Genomic DNA, 22,731 nt, shown 5'->3' on the forward strand with positions numbered 1-22,731 from the left:
GTTCCCTCACTGCGAGAAGCCAAGTTACAGGGAACCAGGCAGAGGGCCTTCTCGGTAGTGGCACCCGCCCTGTGGAACGCCCTCCCACCAGATGTCAAAGAGAACAACAACTACCAGACTTTTAGAAGACATCTGAAGGCAGCCCTGTTTCGGGAAGCTTTTAATGTTTGATGCATGACTGTATTTTAATATTCTGTTGGAAGCCACCCGGGGTGGCTGGGGAAGCCCAGCCAGATGGGCGGGGTATAAATAATAAATTATTATTATTATTACTATTATTATTATTCAGCATCCACAGAAGGGGGTCCCATTTTCCAGGGTAGTGCTAATTTGCCGCACAGCCCAGAGCTGCCCAGAGTGGGTTGAAGCTGGACATGTTCCTTGAGTGGCATGCTGAAATAAAAACTATGCACACAAATTCAAAATTGGGCAGGATTTAACATTTCAGCTTATTTTAAATGGGTAGTAGTAGTAGTAGTAGTAGTAGTAATAATAATAATAATAATAATAATATTAATACCCCTCCCATCTGTCTGGGTTTCTCCAGCCACTCTGGGCGGCTTCCAACACAATATTAAAATACAATATTCTATTAAACATTAAAAGCTTCCCTAAACAGGGCTGCCTTCAGATGTCTTCTAAAAGTCTGGTAGTTGTTCTTCTCTTTGACATCTGATGGGAGGGCGTTCCACAGGGCGGGTGCCACTACCGAGAAGGCCCTCCGCCTGGTTCCCTATAACTTGGCTTCTTGCCGGAAGGCCCTCGGCGCTGGACCTCAGTGTCCGGGCAGAACGATGGGGGTGGAGACACCCCTTCAGGTATACTGGACTGAGGCCATTTAGGGCTTTAAAGGTCAGCACCAACACTTTGAATTGTGCTTGAATAGTAAATCTGACACTATATGAATCAATGTTTCCCTCCAAGCAAATTCAAGGCAAAGCCTCTCTCTCACACACCTCTGTGCAGTTGATTGCTGCTCCGTTCAAGCAATCGTGCAGAATTAGGGATGAAACTGATAGTCCCTGCTCTGCAACGCCACCCAGAGAACGGCCAGAGAGGGCTGTACTGTGCTCATGAGCCCAACTGGACCAGGCAATTAGAGGAGCCAAAGAGGCTTGAGTTAACATTAGTTCAGTACTTTAGTCTGAGAAGCTTATCAGAGCAGCTGCTGTAGAGAATGTGGCCAGCTACTTGGCCTCACCTGTATCCCAGTCTCTGCCCAATTTCCTATGTTCACTGATCTAGACCTTGACTTGTGCCCAACCTGGTCTCTGGCCCTTGCAGGCCAAATCCTGCTGGGACCAACACTGCAAAAAATAAGGGGACTGTCAGCTTCTGCCGGGCTACACAATGCAAGGCTGGCAGGCTGCATTTGGCTGGGAGGTTTACCTGTTGCGCAGAATCGCTTGAGCAAGTAAGAGAGGCAGTGTGCTTAAGATATGCAGAGAGTGAAAAGCACAGGAGATAAATTTCTCATGCTGGGTCTGTTGTCGCTGACATGCCTCCCCTGCAGACAGCCTGATTTTTTTTTAATATAAAAAAAGTAGACAGCAGTGCTTTTCAAAGATTAGTGTTCGCTTAAATGCTAACTAAACCATCCAAGCAGAGAAACCGCTGGGATTATTACCAAGAATAGATAGATCTATTTAGAGCAGGGTGTTTGTTTTCGTTTGCTGGCTCTCGGAACAAAAAGAATGCAAACGACGATGTACATTGGTTGCAGGTGTCTTAACGAAGTGGAGGAGCACATGCTCAGTCGGTAGACCATGAGACCCTTAATCTCAAGGTTGTGGGTTCAAGCCCCACGTTGGGCCAAAGATTCCTGCTTTGCAGGGTGTTGGGGTGCAAATACCCAGAGTGTGGGGGTCAGGTGGGATCGCTATGAGGAATTATAAAATATGCATCAAGCCATTGTGTCCGCGATGAAAGCATTGCGTTGACTGGATTTGATTCATTGACAATAATTTCGGATCAAATCCCACAAGCCACTCTATCTCTACCATTTGCTTTCTCTACACCCGACAGGCACGTATAAGCATTCTAAAACACAGGCCAGTTGCTTCACCGGGCATCCTGGATCATAAAGATAGTAGGTAGCTTCTTTGATGTAAAAGGTAAAGGTAAAGGGACCCCTGACCATTAGGTCCAGTCGTGACCGACTCTGGGGTTGTGGCGCTCATATCGGTTTATTGGCCAAGGGAGCTGGCATTTGTCCGCAGACAGCTTCTTGGTCATGTGGCCAGCATGACAAAGCCGCTTCTGGTGTACCAGAGCAGCACACAGAAACACCGTTTACCTTCCTTCTACTGCTAGGTTGGCAGGAGCAGGGACCGAGCAATGGGAGCTCACCCCGTTGCGGGGATTCGAACTGCCGACCTTCTGATCGGCAAGTCCTAGGCTCTGTGGTGATGTGGCTCTGTGGTGATGTGGCAAGTCCTAGGCTCTCTTTGATGTAGCTATTGTTAGTTTTGTTAATCTAAGTGCCAGGAAGAGAGTTCACAAGGAGATGGTAAATCCTGCCTCTCCTGCTTATGACCTCCGGGGTTTCCTAAAAGCATTCCTCCTTGCTTCCTCTTTTATTTACTCTGGACTACTATGCATTCTCAAATTAGCTCTTTGTAGTTTTAACTTTAACTTTGTCCCCACGTGGGGGTTTTGAATTGCTCAGAGGAAATCTGATTAGTTCTTACGAACACTGTGTAAAAAGTTCTTTTGTGAATAAAACGACCTGGGCCGAGGGGTGGACAGGAATTATTATTATACACACTCCACCCAGAGTCTTGCTGTCAAGCCTCGTGTGTATTTTATTAATCAGAGTCCAATCCTTCCTTGCTTTGGGAAAGCTACAGCAGGGTATAGGACCATATGAGCCTTGTGGTCCCTTCTAACTCTACAATGTGATGATTCTATGCATTGCCTGTAGGAAATACTAAGTTTAAACTCTGTTATCTCCATTTAAAAGGATCGGGTGATGCGAAGAACCTCTCCTGGAGACCTTGGAGAGCTGCTGTCAATCAGAGTAGACATATTGCGTTAGGTGGACAAATGGTTGGAAGTCATATAACTCACATTCCCATGTATCCATTTATATACATAAAACAAAATCTATGCTTGATCTCAGCTGAAAGACTGAGAAGCGATTGGGACAAGACCTAAAACAAGGGCTGGAAACCTGTGGCTCTTCAGATGTTGTTGGGTTCCTACCTCCCAACAGTCCCAGCCAGCATGGCCAGGGTTGGTGGGAATGGTCAACATCTGGAGGATGTAGAACATTAGCCTCTGGAAGGTCACAAATTCCCCACCCCTGATCTAAACATTTCCTTAGGTATTTAGGATTATACTAATGAAGTTGACTTCATGGAATGGGAATGTCATGTAGATGAATCATCACTCATGAGTCTACTTTGGCACATATCCAGCTAATTCTGACTTACACGCCAATTTAGTGTGAGATGTTTATTTCAAAGGGCTCCAGTGCAGCCGTGTTGACACAACATGATACTGTGGGTCAATTCAGGATGCTGAATTGTGCTATAAACTGCGATCAAATGAACTCATAGCTGTCCTTGCACCCTAGTGGAATTATTTTCTGGTGCAGAAAATGTTTCAAGGGATACCTGTGAATCCTAAAAAGGCACAGAGGTGACCTATGGAAAAGCAAAGTGTGTGGGTGTCCCCACACTCACATGCATGGAGGGAAGAAGTGACCAAGGGGACGGGCAGAATACAGCAGAAAGGGATGGCACCTCCAAAACATGGTCTCAGTGGTGGGACCTAGCTAAGCTCTGAATTTTTGGTTGTGTTCTTGGGGAGCTGCTGTAAGTTATTTCGACTTGTCCATCTAAGCATTCCTAGATAACTTGTTTCCCTTGTTTTAAGAACTAGCAAGGATAGAGGTTATGAAGTTCATGCCGTGAATTTAACATCCACAGTGCAGTGGTCAATTCTGACAGGAAGATGCTCTTCAGGACAATCCCCATGACGTGTCCCTCCTAAGGTTTTAGGACAATGAAATATACTCAGAGTCGCAAAGTGATTTCATGCTCTTTATTCAGCTCATAGTGGTGAGGAGGAATGAATGAAAGTCCCCTCAAGGTATCTGCTTATATACATTATTTACACAATGGGCTGCACATGATTGGCTAATTTCGGAATTCTACTGTAAGCCAATCAGGTTGTGGATTCACTTCTATCTGGAGCATGATTGGGTGGTTCCTGCCAACCAATCATACTGCTGCATTGTTCTAGGACCAATCAGACTGCTGCATTCTGAATCCTATTGTTCTAGGACCAATCAGACTGCTGCCTTTTGGATCCTATTGTTCTAGGACCAATCAGACTGCTGCAGTTTGGATCCTATTCAACTCAGTACATAACAGACAAAAAGGCATTTTTGACCACATTACGAGCTTCCCTATCAAGCCAGCCCTTTTTCTCATCCTCCCTTCCCAGTTTGTTGAACATCAGGTTTGATAAAAGAGTTTTGGTGGACTCAGAAGGTTGCACACTAGTTTGCGGCATTCGGATCAATTGTAGTTTTTCTGACATTTTTCAGAATCAGCATGGCAGATTAACCCTTTAGCCACGCATGCTAGTGTAACCAACTAGGCTCCTGTAGATATTGAAGTGTCAACCTTGAGCATAACATAGCCGACACTTTGTTTGATCAAACTTACCTTTGTTAATATCTACAGGAGCCTGGCTAAAGGAACTTTAAAGACTGAATCTTCCTTTTGGACACAATTTGAATGAGTTTTCTGTTTGTGGCTTTTGTAGGAGATCTTGTACCTCGTTCTCTCAATTTTTGGATTATTAATATAAGATTTAGAACATAGAATGGTTTGGTAGTGTTTTGTGTGCCGCTTAAATGTGTGTTGGGCACATAGCCTCAGCCCACTCTAGACTACCACTCACCTTGCCCTTTAGCTTTTGCTGAGATGCGTGCCGAGTTTTTCTTTCCTGATCAAGCTTGCTGCATAGGGGATCTGCAAAGATATAGAAAATGCATCTATGTGAGTATGAGATGCCGAGGAGGAGATATCAGTCAGAAACAGGACTTTAAGTCAAGGCTAAGGCAGATACTTCCTAGGTGATTCTTACAGGAGCTTGTAAGGCAGGCAAGTATTTTTGTCAGTGTAATACAGAACAGAGTATGTTAAAAATGAGTGGCTTTCTAACAGCACAATTCTATGCATCTTTTCTCAGAAGCAAGCCCCACTGAATCGATGGGGCTTGCTCCCAGCTTAAAGAAGACCCAGGGAATTGGTGGGTCAGCTGAGCTCCACACAGAGACATCAGCTTCAAACGTCACGTTCTTCCTTGCTGTGGGACACTTGACACAACGAAAGCGAACTAAGCAATTTACAAGGAAGTAATTGCTAAAAACCAAAACTAACTATCAATATTGAGTGGGAACATGTGTGGGATGAATTAGTAGACCAAATTGTCACTTCCACCTCAGGGGAAGAAAGAAAAAGTTCTCTGAAGTAGAAAAATCCAGCTTTCCAAAATTAAGAGTTCCCCAGGGAAAGGGATTGATTGACAAACAACTCTGGGGAATTATAGCTGTAGGAAAGGAACAGGGGTCTCCTAACACCTTCAGCCCCCATAATTCCTTGGGGGAAGCCACAACTGTGGTACCATAGTGCTTTCAATGTGTGCTGTGAATGTGCCCTTTTACCCAGAGTGAGCTCATTGAGATTAATGAGCATGGCTAACTTAGGCCCATTAATTTCAGCGCGTCTACTCTCTTTTAGTTTTATAAATTTTTATTAAGCTTTTCCTTTACAAATAAATCTGTACAACCATGTTTACAAATTTCCTGTTTTTGAACTTCCACCAGCACATCCCTCAATCATCCATTTTTCTTATCTTCACGCATTTTATATATGATATTGCCAATTTAATATTATCTTTCCATCTCTATTTCTTTTTTACAATATACCTTATACTATCACAAAGCCCCCTTAAAACCCACTAGCGTTGTCTGTTCATCACAGATAGTTTTCAGATAATCCGTGAACTTTCCCCAGTCAGCGCGTCTACTCTCAGTAAATATTAGCCCCATGTCTCTAGAACAGTCTGCATGGACACCTGGTGGCCTGTGGAGCATTTCAGAACCTGCTGTGTGTTCTTGTGAAAGTGTGTCTCCCTGTGTTCACACCTAAAATCCCCATAGGAAATTCCACTTCGCCCGTGGAGACATCAGGGGAGAGACAGAATCTGCTGCAACTATTGCATCTCCCAATACTTCACAGACATAACCAAAAGCAAAGTTTTCAATGTTAAATGTTTTATTATGTTTTCATATGTGTTAGAAGCTGCCCAGAGTGGCTAGGGCATAAAGAATAGAATTATTATTATTATTATTATTACTACTACACCTCAAATCGTAAACCAAGCCCCCTGGTCAAGCCCCTCTCTCCCGCATCTATTCCACATTGCCAGAAAATGGCTCTGCTTCACTTTCATCACCAATATATCTATTTCCCCCGTGATCGGATGTTTAGTCAGTCTGCAAGTTGCATCATATGCGCTAGCGTATTTATTTCTTTTAAGAGCCAAGCTAGCAGGTGTAGAAGGACCGAGTGGAGACTGTGGTGAGTGGGAAGGGAGAGTTCAGCCCTTCCACATCCACTGCCACAGTTCCGAAGAAAAAATCCTCCTCAAAGCTGCTTTTTGGATTACATATGTATGGAAAAAGCTCCCATTGAGATCACTGGGAGCTTTCTTTCCAATGGAAATAGCAACTTTAGGCCTGGGCGGTTAAAACATAGATATATATTTAACATCCACAATAAGTAGTCATTTTATATGGAATTCTGACCTATCCTAACTAACTTTTACATATACTTTCATTCTCTTTTTCTCAATGATCTCATTTCTGTCTCTCTCAACCACTTTCCCCCTTTCAGCTTCTGTTTTTCCATCTTGCACTTTCTACCTGTCACTCACACTAACTCCGCCCAGCATTCGGCCCCGCTTCCCATTTGTCAGTCATTATTCCACTCCCTCGGGGATTTACTCCCTCGTAACCAAGTTCTGAGGGACGTGGGTGGCGCTGTGGGTTAAACCACAGAGCCTAGGACTTGCCGATCAGAAGGTTGGCGGTTCGAATCCCTGTGACGGGGTGAGCTCCCGTTGCTCGGTCCCTGCTCTTGCCAACCTAGCAGTTCGAAAGCACGTCAAAGTGCAAGTAGATAAACAGGTACCGCTCCGGCGGGAAGGTAAACGGCGTTTCCGTGCGCTGCTCTGGTTCGCCAGAAGCGGCTTAGTCATGCTGGCCACATGACCCGGGAGCCGTACGCCGGCTCCCTTGGCCAATAAAGCGAGATGAGCGCCGCAACCCCAGAGTCGGCCATGACTGGACCTAATGGTCAGGGGTCCCTTTACCCCTAACCATGTTCTGAACTGTACCCTCAAGGAATCCACGCTCCACAAAACATACACAGTCAAATGATAATAAAGACCACCTTTGTCTCCAATGAGCTCAAGGTGTTCCGTGGTTCTCTGCTTCCCAATGTTGTCTTCACAACAACCCTGTGAGGTAAGGCTGAGAGACAGTGTCTGGGCTTAGGGCCACACTTGAAACTTCGTGGCTGCAAAGGGATTTGAACTCTGGTCTCCCAGCTCTCAGCCCAACACTCTAACCACTACACCACATGGGAAGAGATTGTTCCTTGCAAGAAGTCATCCTCATATGCAGCCTCACCTCATGTTCATTGCCTGCTTTAGTTTGAGAGCATATCATTTCCTGTGGCAAAGGATGTACAGGGGAGAAGAGAGACTGTCTTGCCAATTTCCCAATTATTGGGGAAGCCAAGGAAGTCAGTTGCTCAGGAAATCGTAAAAAAGAATCTTTACAAGTCCACGGTGGACAAAAGCTGAAAATGAAACCTTATTGATCCAGGGTTGGTTTTTTTAATTGCAAGCTTTAAACTCCCTCTTCTGCTGGAGGGTGTAGTGATAAGGTGGAGGCAGAAGGGGGCGCTGGGAGCTTGATATGTTGCCGAGAGAAAATTCTAGCTCTTAAGTGTTCCCATCAACATCTGCAGACTGTTTGGAATTACAAGGTAAACTTTATTATGCTTTCTGGGTTGCAGAAGACTTCTCCTGCAAGTTGCGCCAACTTGGTGATGACCCCATCCTAGCACGAATCAGCACTGCACCTACTGATTTAACTTGAGAAGCACCATAGCTCAGCAGCAGATCAAACAAGTGGTCCAACTGATTCAACACTGTCTACAATTACTGGCAACCACTCTCCGTGGTTTTAGTCAGAGGACATTCCTAGCTCTGCTCTGGAAGTGCTGGGGACCTTTGAATTCAAGGCAGATGCTCTACCACTGAGCTATGACCCTTCTGGTGTGGTTCCCCCCAACCCCAGTTTCCCCACTCTAAAAGTCCACCAGCATTCTGTGCTCACTGGACTCGCTCAGTTCTCCTTGGGTTTTAAGTCCCCACCCCACCCCTTCTCTCCCCACCCCTTCTTTCTATCATCTATCTATCTATCTATCTATCTATCTATCTATCTATCTATCTATCTATCTCTATCATCTGGAACTTCTGCAAAGCTTTAGGTTCAACCAGAGCTTGCTTTAACCATCCTCTTGGTAAACAGCTAGACTGGTGACTGGGGGCGGCCACCGAGACCACATAACACCAGTCTTGAAAGACCTACATTGGCTCCCAGTACGTTTCCAAGCACAATTCAAAGTGTTGGTGTTGACCTTTAAAGCCCTAAACGGCCTCGGTCCTTTATATCTGAAGGAGTGTCTCCACCCCCATCGTTCTGCCCGGACGCTGAGGTCCAGCACCAAGGGCCTTCTGGTGGTTCCCTCATTGAGAGAAGCAGAGCTACAGGGAACCAGGAATAGGGCCTTCTCGGTAGTGGCGCCCGCCCTGTGGAACACCTTCCCATCAGATGTCAAAGAGATAAACAACTACCTGACATTCAGAAGACATCTTAAGGCAGCCCTGTTCAGGGAAGTTTTTAATGTATGACATATTAGTGTATTTTTGGTCTTTGTGGAAGCCGCCCAGAGTGGCTGGGGAAACCCAGCCAGATGGGCGGGGTACAAATAATAAATTATTATTATTATTATTATTATTATTATTATTATTATTATTAGTGCTCTTTTGGCTACATAAGGATCTCCACGCTTGGAGAATGGAGTCCACTATCCATGTATCAGAATGCTTTGCACACAGAAGGGGTCTCAGGGTTCCTATGCTCAGCCCACCTCAAATTCTTATACGAATGACCTGCCCGCCCACCTTCTTAACCATCTTTCCAACTTACTTAAGAGATTATTTAAGAGGAGGACTGCCTGTGGGGCCTGAAGGACCTTGCCCTTGCCTCTTTCCACCTGGCTTGGGGTGGGGCCTGACAGGCTTGACAAGGACTGCAGCTGCTTTTAAATTGTTTTTAATTTTTATCTGTGTTGTTTTAAACGAGACTGTCTTGGCTGTGAGCCCTGGAAGACCTGGCCTTTTTTCCATCTGGCCGGGGAGAGTGGAGTGTGGACTGACTCCAGCTACAAAAGCTGAGGTTGTTGAACAGATTCTTGGGCTGGAGTATTGTTCAGGGGAGGTTGAGAGAGCTTGTTGCTGTTATTGATATAATTGTTGTATCTTTAGTTTTAGAGCTTATGGTTTACGTGGAAATTGTTTCCATTTGGTTGTGTACTTTTTGATGTGTTTTATTTATTGTTTATGACTTCTGTTATGTTGGTAATTATGTAAATCTTGTCGTGTTGTAAGCAGACTTGAGCATAGTTTCAAATAAGGAAAGGCGGCAAACAAAACAATGATGATGATGATGATGATGATGATGATTTCAAAAAATGAAGTGAGTTTAAAAAGAAAAGAAAGGAAAAGAAAAGAAGCCACAATAGCACATAGAGCTTAACATTTTTTTAGCAGGGAACAGTCTCTTACAATTTGTAACTGTTGAACCATTTCTTCTCTGTAGGCCAATTCCCGCTTCATTTGGTCTTGAAAATTATCTACATGGGGGCAAAAGAAGGAAGGTCCATTAAGAATCATTACAGGGCAAGAGGATTTTTAAAAATAATAATTAAAAAACCCAAACCAGTAGAAAAGAAACACAACATTAAAAGTTTCTTATTCTGATGGATTGCACAAGTGGGAACAATCTGCAGAGTGATGTTACAGGTGCTAGCCAATAGACCTACCACCATACATGGCTTTTCCCTGATATGCTGGAAGCTCACAGAAAATTCAGAGCTCATCGCTCCAGGGCATGAAAATATCACTGTGGTATCAGGGCGACAACACTGCCTTTATTAAATAACTTCAGCTGCACTTAAAATGTTCTGCTCGTCTTCACCCACAATTCTCTGCACACTAACCTGAGTAAGATGGATCGGGAACACAATCTGTCCGGAACAAAGCCTCGAGAAGTTCTATAGGGTTTACTTCCAAGTAAATGTGTACAGAATTTATATTTGCAGCGGGATCTCTGTCTGAGTAAATGCATATAGCATCTGGCTGTAAGTACATGCAAATTTATCCACACTTAATCCTAATCTGAAGGCATGCGGGTGGCGCTGTGGTCTAAACCACAGAGCCTAGGGCTTGCCGATCAGAAGGTCAGCAGTCCGAATCCCTGCGACGGGGTGAGCTCCCATTAGTCGGTCCCTGCTCCTGCCAACCTAGCAGTTCAAAAGCACGTCAAAGTGCAAGTAGATAAATAGGTACCACTCCGGCAGGAAGATAAACGGCATTTGCGTGCGCTGCTCTGGTTCGCCAGAAGTGGCTTAGTCATGCTGGCCAAATGACCCGGAAAAACTGTCTGCGGACAAACGCCAGCTCCCTCGGCCAGTAAAGTGAGATGAGCGCGCAACCCAGAGTCGTCCGCGACTGGACCTAATGTCAGGGGTACCTTTACCTTTAATCCTAATCTAGGAGTAGGTCCCAGCCAATTATGGGACTTGCACCTGAGTCAATACTCTTAGGGCCAGGCTGCAAAACTATAAAGCAGGCATTTAATGTTCCCACTCCTTAGCTCTCCATAGTTGTTTATAGCCTGGTATTTATGTTCTATTTTAAACTGGAGCAAAATTGACCACTGCTTTGTGGTGCATCAAGACCACACATTCTTCAAGCTGGCGAACGCCATCGCCACCACTTCCTTGGTCAGCAGCGCATGACTATCCATTTTCATTCAGATTGTGTTTTGTGTGGTTTCATTGCAGGCTTTAGTTACATGAAGGGGAGGCAAGTCTTAAATTTTGCTGTGGTACCAAAAGGAAACATGGGGGAATGCAGATGGCTGAATGCCAAGCTGCCGTGATAATGTTACCTGGCAGGTAAGGTAATGTACGACAGCACTTTGGAAACCAGCCTTGTTCCCCAGGCTCTTTGAACTGCAGCTGTTTGTTGTTGTCATTTCTTAAACTGTTCTCAGTTTTGTTCACTTGACATTGCTGCTTTTCTAAATTGCACGTTCTCTTTTGAACTACGTCGTTCTGGTTTTTTTAGGTACTTTTTGTACTAGAAAGGTATGGTATAAATTAAGGTGGTGATCCTATGGCAAGATACACTGGGATGAGCAGTGTAGGATGCAGTGAACTTTCAGCTCCTCTAGCAGGTTCCCGGCTCAGCAGGGGTAAAGTGCTGAACCTGTAACATTTTTTGTACCCGCTGTGGTGGTGACTGGGACCCCTGACCATTAGGTCCAGTCATGGCCGACTGGGGTTGTGGCGCTCATCTCACTTTATTGGCCAAGGGAGTCGGCGTACAACTTCCGGGTCATGTGGCCACCATGACTAAGCCACTTCTGGCAAACCAGAGCAGCACACCAAAATGCCGTTTACCTTCCCGCCAGAGCGGTACCTATTTATCTACTTGCACTTTGACGTGTTTCGAACTGCTAGGTTGGCAGGAGCAGGGACCGAGCAACAGGAGCTCACCCCGTCACGGGGATTCGAACCGCCGACCTTCTGATCGGCAAGTCCTAAGCTCTGTGATGTAACTCACAGCGCCACCCACGTCCCCTACTAATCACAGGTGGAGCTGGCTAATTCCAGTTCTGTCCCCATCCTCTTCCCAGGTGAGTACTACAAGGGTGTCAGGAGTCAGCCGGCAGTAAATCACACTGTTCAAGCTAAAGTTAACTCTTTATTAGCAAGAACATGATCTGCACAGACTTGGTGGCATGAGCACAGCAGCTCAACCCCAGCAGGTCTTGCTCCCATGGATCAGTTGCTGAGGCTGAAGGTCCCCACTTCCCCACAGCCACTTAAGTCCATCCTCTCCAAGACTTTTCCCAAGCAATCGGAGACTGTGCCTGCATGAAGCCAACCTCTCCTCTGCTTTTTTTCATGCCTCTTCTGGTTCTGGGAGACCAGAGGGGAGGGGAGCTTGTCACAGCAAGAGGAGGAGGAACCCATGCCTCTTCACAAGCCTGACCCATCTTGGCCTCCCTCCTCTCCTGCTTCAGCTTCTGCCTCTAATTCTAATTCTGGACTTCTTTCTGCCACAGACTCTCCCTGCTCACTTAAGCCCTGCTAGCTCTTCAGCTTCTAACACCTCTTGTTCCCAGTCTTCTCCCTCCCTCTCTCTCTGACCACTCATTGTTGTCCCACCACCAATTCCCGGGATCTAAGCCTTCTTGCTTTGGTGGTTCCCCACCTGGTTCCTCCTCCATCCCTCTGTGTCCAACCAGTCCATAATACTGAGGCAACACTGAGACTAAGGAGGAGGAATGTGACCACCATCGCCTCCCCTGGACTGGCTGTAGATAAGAAGCCAGATGTATGGGCAATCAATCCGGAAGGTAATTGTATTTCAAGGAGCTAGTGCTCTAACATGGTTATCATTCCTGCTCCTGTTTGCTTCACCCTCTTTAAGCTCTTTGATGGCTGAAGAACAGCCTTTAATACTCTAATCCAGCCTTTCTCAACCTGTAGGTCCTCAAATGTTGTTGAACTACAGCTCCCATCACTCCTAGCTAGCAAGGCTCAGGGATGATGGGAGTTGTAGTCCAACAACATCTGGGGACCCACAGGATGAGAACCGCTGCTCTAATCCAGGCTTCCTCAACCTTGGCCCTCCAGATGTTTATGGCCTACAACTCCCATGATCCCTAGCTAGCAGGACCAGTGGTCAGGGATGATGGGAATTGTAGTCTCAAAACATCTGGAGGGCTGAGTTTGAGGAAGCCTGCCCTAATCTGTTGGAAGGGAAGGAAGTGATATTACTGGGTACCTTCTTTCGATGTTGGACATTGTTTGAAGAAAGTGAGGCACTGGGAGAGGCAGCTAATGAATAATCTGCATGTAGCTAGTAGCACTAGCCAGTCAGGCAAGCCACGCAGGCTAGCAGGTTAGCTACCTATAAATCAGATGACTTTGGGCCGAGTTCTGAGAAGCTGGTGGACGGACTGATGGCCGTGGGGCTGTGCAACCTGAGACTACTTGGGGGAGTAACTTCGCCACTTCTTGAGGGTTTCCAAGTGGCAGCTTGAAGTGCTTGCTTGGTAATGTATATATTGCTTTCTGTTTAGAATAAAATCTTAAATCTTCTCACTCACTTGGGTTTTGTATTGCCTCCGAATCTCTTTTTTTAAAAAAACCACCTTGCATTCGGCAAGACACGAGGCAGGTAGGAGGCTGTTTGAGGGCAGAATGAGCTTGGTGGGGCAGTGTCCTATTCATAGCTGTCAATCGTCCCTTATTTGGCGGGACAGTCCCTTATCCCAGCACCATGTCCCGCTGCTGTCCCTTATTGATGATGTCCCTTAAATAAGCTACTGAAGGTAATGGGGCCCTTTCTATGTCCAGCTGTCCTTTGTCAACAACAAATTGTTGCTGTTTTTTTGTGTTGAATATATGCTAGATGGTAATTTATGGACCTAATAGGTATCTAAAACAATTTGCACGCAACAAAATATGTATTTCATCAAAGTTTTGTTGATCCCTTATTTTGGCTGTTGATCCCTTATTTTCAAGGCTGCTGGTCCCTTATTTTCAAATCTGTAAGTTGACAGCAATGGTCCTATTTGCCCCTAAAGTAACACCCTCCTCTGGTACTAATCGGTGCTCTTGAGCGTTATTCACATACACTCAAACATACAGAGATAAAGTAAGAAAAATTAATAACAGAAATGTTTTTCTTACTGAATACAGGGAAAGAGGCGGTTCCTTTCAGGACCTGGAATTCCTGTTCTAGCCTCCGCCGCAAGTCTATCTGCTCAAACAAGACCTTCTGAAGTTCTTCTAGACCAAGAGGAAAGGAGATATTTTTCTACTAATCAGCTGAAATAAATCTTGAGAGTCTGCTTATCCACACAATCCATTATTACAAAGACTTGTCTGTGTTGGTGGTGGCAATTTAAGGGTGTCCATGGTGGAAAGTCTTGTTTAGGCCCAGGATAGATTTTGTGCAGAAATCCATGAATATAAATCAATGCAATATATTATTTTAAAGTATTATAGTACAGTGTCATGTATTGATTGATACATATGCATTAATCTCAATTATAGCCACACAAAAGGTCCATATATTATTCATATGTTACTTGTCAAGCTTAAAATATGGTGGAGAATAAAAAAAAGACAAGAAAAGAAAAATCCCCTCAATTGTCTTTGTATTGCTGCTAAAACAAAGGGCCACATGGCAACGATAGATCGAGAGCTATTTATCTATATATAATTTCTCTCTCTTTTACCTTTTCCCATGTTTTCGACATCCTTTTTCAGAGAATGAGGTGAATTGGTTTCCTGTATGGGTTCGCCTTAATGAAGAGAGGAATATAAAGTTATTGATTTACACGTATGCTGCTTCTTATCAGACGCAGAGGTTCATTTTGAATCCTCATCAAATGGCTGTGAGGGTGGGTGGGGAAAGATATTACAAAAAAGGGTTTTATGGCACCAACAAATGCCTAGACCCTCCAGCCTTTGTTTATTCGAATTTAGCCAGAGATCTGGCTTGAGAAAGACGTACGTATATTAAATAATAATAATAATAATAATAATAATAATAATAATAATAATAATTTATTATTTATACCCTGCCCATCTGGCTGGGCTTCCCCAGCCACTCTGGGCAGCTTCCAAAAAAATATTAAAATACTGTAATACATCAAACATTAAAATCTTCCCTAAACAGGGCTGCCTTCAGATGTCTTCTAAAAGTCTGGTAGTTGTTGTTCTCTTTGACATCTGGTGGGAGGGCGTTCCACAGGGAAGGCGCCACTACTGAGAAGGCCCTCTGCCTGGTTCCCTGTAACTTGGCTTCTCGCAGTGAGGGAACCACCAGAAGGCCCTTGGTGCTGGACCTCAGTGCCCGGGTAGAACGATGGGGGTGGAGACGCTACTTCAGAAATCTCAAAGTGAAGAAATGCCACTTTTTTTTAAAAAAAAGTATCTTTTCACCCTCCTTTTTCTGAAGGTGTGCAGAAAAGAATATCAGCGCTTGAAGCTGATGAAGCCTTGCCTCCCAATTTTAAATGCAGTTTTATATTTAACTAACTACAATATTTACAAACCACACTTTCATAGGAAATACAGCAAGGAAGCATACAAAGGAAAAATACAGAGTAATAACATTGGTTAAAAACTCTCAGCGCCAATAAACACTGGTTGGTACAGACATTTCAAATTCCAAAGGCCTGTCTGAGTGCTACTGTTTTTTTAAAAGACATCTAAAAGAAACAGGGATAACTCCCACCCAACTATGATTGGCAAGGGGTTCTACAGGACAGGGTCTGTTGCACTAAAGACTTCATCCCTGGTAAAGGCCAATTCAGAGGCATCAAGAGAGAGTAGGGACTACATCAGGGACTTATAAGAGGCAGATGACAGGCTGAGTACTGTCTGAACCAGGGATAGCCCATGTGATGCCTGTTGACTACTGTTGGACTCCAACACCCATCACCCCCAGCTAGCATCCCAGTCAGTGGTCAGGGATGCTGGGAATTGTAGTCAAACAACATCTGGGAAGCAGAACATGGACCACATCTGTCAATACAAGGCAGCTCTATAAACCACATACACTATTCATGCTCAAAATTGTTGGTGTACAGTAATTGTCAAACAAATGTATAAACCCCACCTTACAGGATGGTGTATATAAAGATAGTGGTATATCTAATATATTTAGTACATACTAGTATATCTAATATGTTTAGTACATACCCCATATACTATTAGTAGCAAAGATGCTAATTTCAGCAGGCATTCCAATATTACAGCGTTAAGAAATTGTTATCTTTATTATACTGTTGAGTCACTTGTACACCATATAGAGACAATCATAATAGATAAATTGTCTAAATAAATAAATAAAATCACAACAAACGACCTACAGCAGGCACCCCCAAACTCAGCCCTCCAGATGTTTTGGGACTACAACTCCCATCAACCCTAGCTAACAGGACCAGTGGTCAGGAATGATGGGAATTGTAGGCCCAAAACATCTGGAGGGCCGAGTTTGGGGATGCCCGACCTACAGTATAGATCAGTGATGAGCAACCACCAGCTTAATTCAGGCTTAATTCAGTCCAGTAGGTGTCTTAAACTACACAATGCCATTTCCCCAAAGCAATGCCCACCTGTTGTACACTTGATTTCATATATACCATGAGCTTTTGAGCAGATAAAGATGTAGATCCCTTCTAAAAGTAGGGTTTATGCCTGCAGACACCAGAGCCTTGGTCCACGTGGGCACCAATTCAAACTGTGTTGACAGTGAAACAGGGGTTTGCAGACACCACCAATCAGCTGGTGAATGGTACTGGCAAAGCCCTGAGCCCTTACCTGCATGATTTGATTTCAATCCATGCAGGTAAAGGGGAATCGTTCACCTGATGTCACAACAAGGTCAGGGGTTTGCCAGGCATGTGACTCCACCCATCCGTCAAAATGCCCTGCAAGGTTTTGGGGGGCAGCTAGATTCTGCTTGCTAACAAGATATTCACTCAATAAAATGGAAGATGCAAAACATTTCATCAAAAGCAGGAAGAGCCGCAGGCCACAGTTAAACATGAAGTAAACTCATTGAAACATGCCGACTTAAATTAGCTGTGTATTAAGTAACTCTGTACAAGATTAAAGGCAGTGGGAAGAAATCAGAGTGCTCTATGTAGGCTGAGAATTCCTGAGTTCAAATCCTTGCTTAGCCATGAAGCTAGACAACAACTCTCAACCTAGCCATATAAATAATAACATCATCATCATCATCATTATCATTATTAGGCCGCTGGGTGGATAAAATAGGAAGATTCTATACACACCTTTCTGAGCTCTTTAGAGAAAGGACAATATATAAATAAGCCAATGTCATCTGAGAATATTAGATGATGAGACATTATTAAAACATGAACTTTAGATTTGTTGATTTTTCTATATATTTACAGGGAATGGTTTATTCCTAGTTTCCACTGATCAATGTACACTTAAATCTGCCCTTTGCTGAAATCCTATTATTGCATATGATGCATATTCAATAGTGACATTTGTGATCTCTTCTCGATATTTATTGTAGTAATGCAATTGTAAAACCAGATGTATCCAACATGGTGCCAGCATTTCCATTATGCTCAGAAACATGGTTGCTAAACTTCATTCCAGGATGTTGTGTGAGGAACACAAGGTCACTGTCCGGTACAATTTTTTAAAATTCAAAATACAAATACAAATAAAAGCTCAATACTGCAGGAGAAGAAGGGACGCTTATAAGAAGCAGTGGGATTTAGCTGGCCCTTGTATATTATTTTTTGGCTGAGAGGTGAAGGAAATTACTGGCAAACCCACCCCATCCCTTGACTTATGTTCATGATCAAACAACTCCATTTACAGGGGGCCTGGAACTCCAGTTTCTAAAGCAGGCATCCCCAAACTTGGCCCTCCAGATGTTTTGGGCCTACAATTCCCATCATCCCTGACCACTGGTCCTGTTAGCTACCCATGGACCTCTATGGAGCTGCTGAGTGGCCATGCTTAGGATTCCTTTATTGCATTGTACTTTGTGTCAGGGCTTGTTTCAGAAAGCTGGAGACCATGGAAGTGTATGAACTTGCCTTCAAACAAGAACCAGAGCATCAGTCTGTTGGGCCTAGTGCTGTTCACATTGGCTGGAGACTCCTTCCAGGAGATTGAGCTTACGAACTGGACCTCTGCTCATATCATTATGGAGAAGTGATGCGTGATTTGGTGCTTCTATTGCTCTCTAAAAGTTTCTAGCCTTGCAATGGAAGTTATCATGTTGATGTACAGTGCAGGGTTGCTTTCCGAGGGGAGAGGGAGTGATTTAATAAACCTTGCAATAGGGGGACGTTTTATAGGTTGTCATGTTGCTTGCAAATAGAGACCATCTTGTCCATGGCAAAAAGGGCCTTGCAGACCTCAGATGTGCTGAATAGCTATTTTGAGCTGGTGCAGGGCCTCTAAAGACATAAGCAGCACTGGGGGGTGGGGTCCATGTACAAGAAAGTTCTTCGCCATCCCCATTCATGCGCAATGTCTGGATTACAAGTATAGATTGCAAAATAAAAACTTTTCCTTCTTTGGGAAGATCATAAACCCAGAGAAAACATAACTTACTACTTCATCCCATCGTTCACCCCCCTAACCACCCCTCCCCATATCAACAAATATTTATCTGTTTACAGAAAACAAATATACCGTACTTTTCCATGTATAAGACAAGCTTTTTTTCTTAAAATATCATGTGAAAAATTGTGGGTCGTCTTATACATGAGTAGTGCCTTGGGGGGTGGGACTTGGGTTTGGTTGCTGGCGTGAGCCAGAGATTGTCAGTGGCTATTGGTTGTTTTAATGGTGGCTGTGGCAAGCTTTGTTGTTGATTGGCTGTTGCTGGGGCAATTGGGCGGGTGCATGGCGTCTTCTGCCAGAGAGGGGACCATCAATTGCAGGCTTTAAAAAGGGGGCATCTTATACATGGGAGCATGTTATACATGGAAAAATATGGTATTCAAATAGCTCAGCTGGTAGAGTATGAGACTCTTAATCGCAGGGTCCTGGGTTCAAGCCCCCTGTTGGGCAAAAGATTCCTACATTGCAGGGAGTTGCATTAGATGACCCTCGTGATTCTACAATTCTACGGTTCTAAATATGGATTAGCAGGTATCTGCCACAGGATTGCCAGGATCTAACCCAGGCCAAGGCCAAGATCACCCTGACAAAGAGGACACCTGACTTTGCCCTGAGGTTGTGGACTCAAACTTCTCTGACAGGGAAGCAGAATCTACAGTGCAGCTGCCTTGCTCAACCATCTGAGCTCAGTGCTTGCCCCTAAAAGCACTTGTAGGGAGCTGTCCTTGGTCCTGCAAAACGCCAGTACTCTCATGTGTCCTTGACCCAGAATATATGTTGCTTGATCCTTGCAGGCTGGTGCTGGACAGCATATAACTCCCTGTATGTAAAAAACAACAACCCTAGGATGTCAAGGAGAAGGGTAAGTTAAAGCAGGCACCCCCAGTGGTCAGGGAAGATGGGAACTGTAGTCCCAAAACATCTAGAGGGCCGAGTTTGGGGGTGCCTGAGTTAAAGCATTTCTCCCTGGCACACTAGTTGTTTGTGTGCAGGGAAATTCCTTATTATTCTTATCAGGAGCTTTCCGACAGATTGGCCATTGCATTGAAAGCTAGGCCTCTTGCTGCGGTCTTCTTTCCACTTAACCAGGACTGGGACTAAACCACACTCAAAGAGACCTACTTTCTGAGTAAGTGTGTCTTGAATTGTAGTATTAATGAGTCAGGAATATAAATTGTGATGGTCTTGTCCAGAGTGGCTGGGGAAACTCAGCCAGATGGGTGGGGTATAAATAATAAATTCTTATTACTAATTATAATTGTCTGCTTTTCTAACCAGGCACTATTGCACCTTTTATAGTTCCTTAGGGCGCAGCTACTAAAGAAGAAGAGAAGAAGAAGAGTTTGGATTTGATATCCCGCCTTTCACTCCCCTTCAGGAGTCTCAAAGCGGCTAACATTCTCCTTTCCCTTCCTCCCCCACAACAAACACTCTGTGAGGTGAGTGGGGCTGAGAGACTTCAGAGAAGTGTGACTGGCCCAAGGTCACCCAGCAGCTGCAGGTGGAGGAGCGGAGACGCAAACCCGGTTCCCCAGATTACGAGACTACCGCTCTTAACCACTACACCACACTGGCTCTCTAGGTGCAGAAATATCTGGCATCACTTTTAATCTGACCGCCCTATGCTGTTCCTGTGAAATTACATGTGTTCTCTAATAACTGGCTAAGGAATAACATACGAAGCTTCAGTCGCCCCTGTGCATGACAAGGCCTGCCACAACCTGGTAAAACCTTCTCCGTCTACCTCGACTTGGCAGCTTCACTTTATGTCTCCTGCTGCGTATCCCAACAGCAGCTTGACACACAGCAAGGAAGGATAGCCATCTGTGAAAAGCAACAGCTTGCTGGTTTATGCAGCCAAAACTGCTGTTAAGGGCATAAGAGCAGGTATTTCCCCCTCCCCCTTCTGGTCACTTGGCGACCTTTTTGCTTTCTGGTGTTAGGAATTAAACTTAGAGTAGCAGGATCAGCAGTGGTCTTTATCTGATGCTCTAGGTCTCTCTTTTTCCTCCCCACTCACAATTAATCAAGGACACCTGCTCATTCTCAGCACACAAAAAGGTAAAGGGACCCCTGACCATTAGGTCCAGTTGTGGCCGACTCTGGGGTTGCGGCGCTCATCTCGCTTTATTGGCCAAGGGAGCCGGTGTACAGCTTCCGGGTCATGTGGCCAGCATGACTAAGCCGCTTCTGGCGAACCAGAGCAGCGCACAGAAATGCCGTTTACCTTCCCGTCGGAGTGGTACCTATTTATCTACTTGCACTTCATGCTTTTGAACTGTTAGGTTGGCAGGAGCAGGGACCGAGCAATGGGAGCTCACCCCGTCACGGGGATTTGAACCGCTGACCTTCTGATCGGCAAGTCCTAGGCTCTGTTGTTTAACCCACAGCACCACCCGCGTCCCTTTCTCAGTACATACTTCTGCAGAATTGGTGGAATCCATCATAGTGCTAAGGCAACCCTTCCATCTGTGCGAGGATTTCCGATTGCACAGCAAGAACGTTCTCCCTCTCTTTCCTTGCACAGCGCCTAGATCTATTCTGGGGGGTTCCCCTGATGTTCTGGAGCACACACAGGAGGGGGAGAGGGGCAAAGCCCTATTGCACAAGCAGAAAACCTCGCACTGATGGGACGCATTAGTAGAATGCTTCCCTAATGCATCCCATTAGTAGAATGGCATAATCCATGCTAGCACATAAGTCAAGGAAGCCTGCAGGCAAAAGAGGCCCGCTGGATCCACAGTGAATTAAGCCTGCTAGATTTGAGGCAGATCTACCTTGGTGGTTTTTGCAGGGAATCTTTAAAGATCACTGTTTCAAAAACAAACAAGCAAATGAAACCTCTGTTTTATTTTTTGCCAGAATAGGGGGCAAATTGAAGGCATCGTTGCCCCTTTTGGGGGATGGAATGTGCCATACTATCTGTCTGTCTGTCTGTCTATCTATCTATCATCTATCATCTATCATCTATCTATCTATCTACCTATCATCTATCTATCTATCTATCTATCTATCTATCTATCTATCTATCTATCTATGATAGGTGCAAAGGCAGATGTTACCATTTTGGGTGGAAAAACAGAAAACACATCCCCTTTCCTATTGGCAATCAATTTGACAACTAGGCACATGAGGGAACGGACAAATAGTCCCAGAGGCTAATGTGGGAGGTGATTCTGCCTTCATTATTATTATTATTATTATTTTAATTGAAAAGTCTCCATTTTTACTCATGCCACTTCTGTTCTTGGAAAGACAACAGAACTCTCCCCTCCTGCATTTCCCAGGAACAGGTGAGAAGCACACAGCACCCAACGGTGGAGACACAACATTATCTTTCACAGCTAATACCTCCGTGAGTTTGCCCAGTCCTCTTTTACGGCCACCCAAGTTGGTGGACATTCCTGCCTCCTGTGGGAGCAGATCTCCCAGTTTAGCTATGCCCTGTGTAAATAAGTATTTTCTTTTGTCTGTCATGGATTGCTAGATGCAGGATTGCTAGATAGTCACAAACATGGGGTTCTGTGATGGCATATCCTCTAAATTTGTGTGATGGGAGCAATAGAAACTTAATCTTCTTCTTCCTGTCACTGCACACACTCTTCTTCTTCTTACTTGCAATGGAGTAAGTTGTCTGTGAGCTCTCCTCCAGGGAGCACACTCCCTTTTGAAATGGAATATGGACTTTTGTAACATTTAAGGATTACTGCCTGCCTGATTTTCATCACTGTAGCTGTTGAATCCTAGCAAGACTTTTAATGTGAGTAAACCTTGTATATTCTTGTTTACTTAAGCAGCCTGAGAGTGGTTTATTTGTTAAGAGGGAAACATTAAAAGGGAGAATATAATCCAAGCCTGCCTAAGCATCCTTGGATATCGTAATTGTTCTAGAAGGTTATGTAACCTTGTCCCAGATAGCTTCTAGAGATAAGCTGCGCACGGATGGTGATATTACTCTGCTGAAATAATTATTTGCATTCTCACACAAGTGAGAATACAAGGAAGGATCATTCATATATAAAATATCCTCTCCTACTCATCTAGATCCATCCAACAGTCATAGGGGAGGTGGGCCAGGATGTGACAAATAATGAATGAATCTCCCTGAAATCACCAAGTCCATGGTGGCAGCCAGGACTCCCATATC

The 22,731-nt window shown here is 44.6% G+C and overlaps 1 protein-coding gene across 2 annotated transcripts in view; it reads right to left on the reverse strand.

The window, feature by feature from the left end:
- SKOR2 (SKI family transcriptional corepressor 2) overlaps nt 1-22,731 on the reverse strand; it is a gene marked incomplete at its 5' end in the record, with an annotated part of 32,046 nt that overhangs the window by 670 nt on the left and 8,645 nt on the right. The window contains 5 exons of one of the 2 annotated variants that reach the window (XM_083575580.1): nt 1,483-1,518; nt 4,915-4,985; nt 9,940-10,007; nt 14,145-14,243; nt 14,696-14,761. In XM_083575580.1, the coding sequence (XP_083431706.1) occupies nt 4,923-4,985; nt 9,940-10,007; nt 14,145-14,243; nt 14,696-14,761 (296 nt within the window). In that variant the 3' untranslated portion in view covers nt 1,483-1,518; nt 4,915-4,922. Of the gene's footprint in view, nt 1-1,482; nt 1,519-4,914; nt 4,986-9,939; nt 10,008-14,144; nt 14,244-14,695; nt 14,762-22,731 lie in introns of those variants that run through there. The other variant, XM_083575581.1, reaches the window with a different exon arrangement.

This window comes from Podarcis filfolensis (genome assembly GCF_964270895.1).
Source record: "Podarcis filfolensis genome assembly, chromosome: 11".
NCBI classification, from domain to species: domain Eukaryota; kingdom Metazoa; phylum Chordata; class Lepidosauria; order Squamata; family Lacertidae; genus Podarcis; species Podarcis filfolensis.